At 59.6% G+C, this 2,139-nt stretch overlaps 1 protein-coding gene across 1 annotated transcript; it reads right to left on the bottom strand.

The window, feature by feature from the left end:
- Nucleotides 1–412: 412 nt before the first annotated feature.
- On the bottom strand, nt 413–1,721 carry LOC136546657 (thaumatin-like protein 1). Its single transcript, XM_066538621.1, has 3 exons — nt 1,670–1,721; nt 861–1,545; nt 413–629 (listed from the first exon to the last, which is right to left on the bottom strand). The coding sequence occupies exons 1-3, from the start codon at nt 1,719–1,721 to the stop codon at nt 413–415; spliced, it is 954 nt and encodes a 317-aa protein (XP_066394718.1).
- Nucleotides 1,722–2,139: the final 418 nt, after the last annotated feature.

Genomic DNA, 2,139 nt, shown 5'->3' with positions numbered 1-2,139 from the left:
TGTACCTGTACCGAAGGCAACGACAAATTAGGCCCTCTTTGGTGCAGCTCCGGGCGGCTCTGGCTCCCTCGGCTGCGACACTGTTCTCGCCTTGTGCGGACATTGTTTATCAGAGCCGGTTTTCTCTCTCTTCGTTTTCTCTCTCACAGAGCCGTTCTGAGGGAGGAGAAGCTCGTTTTTTCTCCTCCGGCTCCGGCTACAGTGTTGCTACAGTATCGATCCGAAATAAACTAATAATAATCTATACAGTTAGCAATACGGCCCGAGGTCAAAGCGTCCAGGCCGACCGGGATGGGCGCCCGCGCGGCTGCACCTGCACGAGGGCTGCCGTGCCCCTGTGCCTCGGCGCTGGGCGTGGGCGGTGCACGCGGGGCGGCGGGGGGACGGTCCATGGCGCGTGGCCTTGCTCGCTCTACAACCGCAGCCGGTGGCGCGGGGCGACGCAGAGCCACGTGAACGCGGCGGCCGCGAGCGCGAGGGCGCATGGAGCCGACCTGGATGGCGCCGACGCGTAGGCGTACGGGTACGAGGACCCGTCTCCCCGGCCGGCGAAGGAGACCGTGTCGTTGACCAGAGGCAGGCCGGCCGGGTTCGTGCTGCCGCTGCTGCTGCTCACGGACGACTTGAGGCTGGTGCAATGCAGACAAAAAGTTGAGTTAGAGACAAGGCAACGGCAGTGAGGTGAGTTTGCATGCAACGTTTACTTGGGCGTGACGCGACACGACTTGTCATTGTGTCAACCACACGCATTTGAGACTTCAATGATAAACGTTAAATCATGTGCATGCATGTTCTTTGATCGATCATTTGCTCCATTCATACCAAAAATGCATGATCTTATTGGTTGTTGGCTTCGTTACCTGGAGATGCTTGGGCAGAACGTGATGAGGTAAGTGGCGGTGCCGGAGGTGCAGGTAAAGGTGGACGTGGCGTCGTCGTAGGCGTAGCTGTAGGCGCGCGGGCACGCGTTCTTGAAGAACTGCGAGCTGGCGGAGCGCTGGCACGTCGCGGGGGTGCCGTAGTCGCCGCTGCAGCAGTCCTGGGGCCGCCCGTACGCGCTCTTGCAGGCGATGCCGGCGCCGTCGGAGCCCACCACCCTGAGGTCGGCGGGGCACGGCCCGTTGTGGTCCACCAGGCACCCCGTGGCGCCGCAGGTGGGCCCGGAGGCGCCGCCCTGCGGCACCACGACCATCGGCAGGTTGGACCCGTCCACCAGGCTCACGTCGTAGAAATCGTTCCCGCCAGCGCCGTCCAGCGTGATGGGCGGCGCGGCCCCGCCGCCCGCGCACTCCACCGTCGCCGACCCGCACTCGCCCGTGGCGCAGGCGAACCGGCCGGAGCCCTGGTCGTCCGCGGCGCACAGCGTGCGGCCCCATATGCGGCCCGACCACGCCGCGGGCGCGTCCACGGTGCGCGACCCCCCCGGCGCCAGCGCGAAGCCCGTGGTGGGCAGCGGCGGCGAGCCCGCGCTCGACAGCAGCCCCGGCCACACCGTGTAGCCGCAGGAGTTGGTCAGCGTGAACGTCGTCATGGACACCACGGCCCCTGCACAACGCAGCAAACACCGCAAACACGGCATCGTAAGGAAGGATCGTATGTATGCTTCGTGTCATCGGGCGCCACACATGCAAAAGCTAGCGACTGACCATCAAGGGCGTCGGCGGCGTACCTGAGAGTGAGCTCAGAAGGATAGAAATGGGAAGCATCAGATGGATTGCCATTGTGGAAAGCTGGAGTGCACGCTAGGTCAACCGCTCGGTGCTTCGTTCTTGATTTGTTTGGAGTTTGTAGGCGGGGTCGATGCAATCATGTGCCGACTTAGGGGTGTTTGGTCTAAACTTTAGTCCGCTGTCATATGTATGGAGTATTAAATATAGACTAATTACGAAATTAATTATACAGTTTGCGACTAATTTACGAGATAAATCTTTTAAGTCTAATTAATCCATGATTTGACAATGTGGTGCTACAGTAAACATGTGCTAACGACGAATTAATTAGACTTAATAAATTCGTTGGAGTAGTGAGGACTTCCATAATTTATTTTTTTATTAATATCTGAACGCGGCACATTCACTGATAGACACAACAGCAGGCTTCAGGACGTGGAAGCTCGTGATGGACGGTGGCGCGTGTAGT

Source organism: Miscanthus floridulus, chromosome 3 (genome assembly GCF_019320115.1).
Source record: "Miscanthus floridulus cultivar M001 chromosome 3, ASM1932011v1, whole genome shotgun sequence".
Lineage (NCBI taxonomy): Eukaryota > Viridiplantae > Streptophyta > Magnoliopsida > Poales > Poaceae > Miscanthus > Miscanthus floridulus.
Note: the sequence above shows the minus strand (reverse complement) of the source record. Positions and strands in the feature narration are given on the sequence as shown.

Excerpts from the sequence above, each read along its gene's own strand:
- LOC136546657 (XM_066538621.1), bottom strand. The coding sequence starts at position 1,721 with ATGGCAATCCATCTGATGCTTCCCATTTCTATCCTTCTGAGCTCACTC. Across the intron at positions 1,546-1,669 it reads CCTTCTGAGCTCACTCTCAG|GGGCCGTGGTGTCCATGACG; the intron begins GTACGCCGCCGA and ends TGCGTTGTGCAG. Across the intron at positions 630-860 it reads TTCTGCCCAAGCATCTCCAG|CCTCAAGTCGTCCGTGAGCA; the intron begins GTAACGAAGCCA and ends GCATTGCACCAG.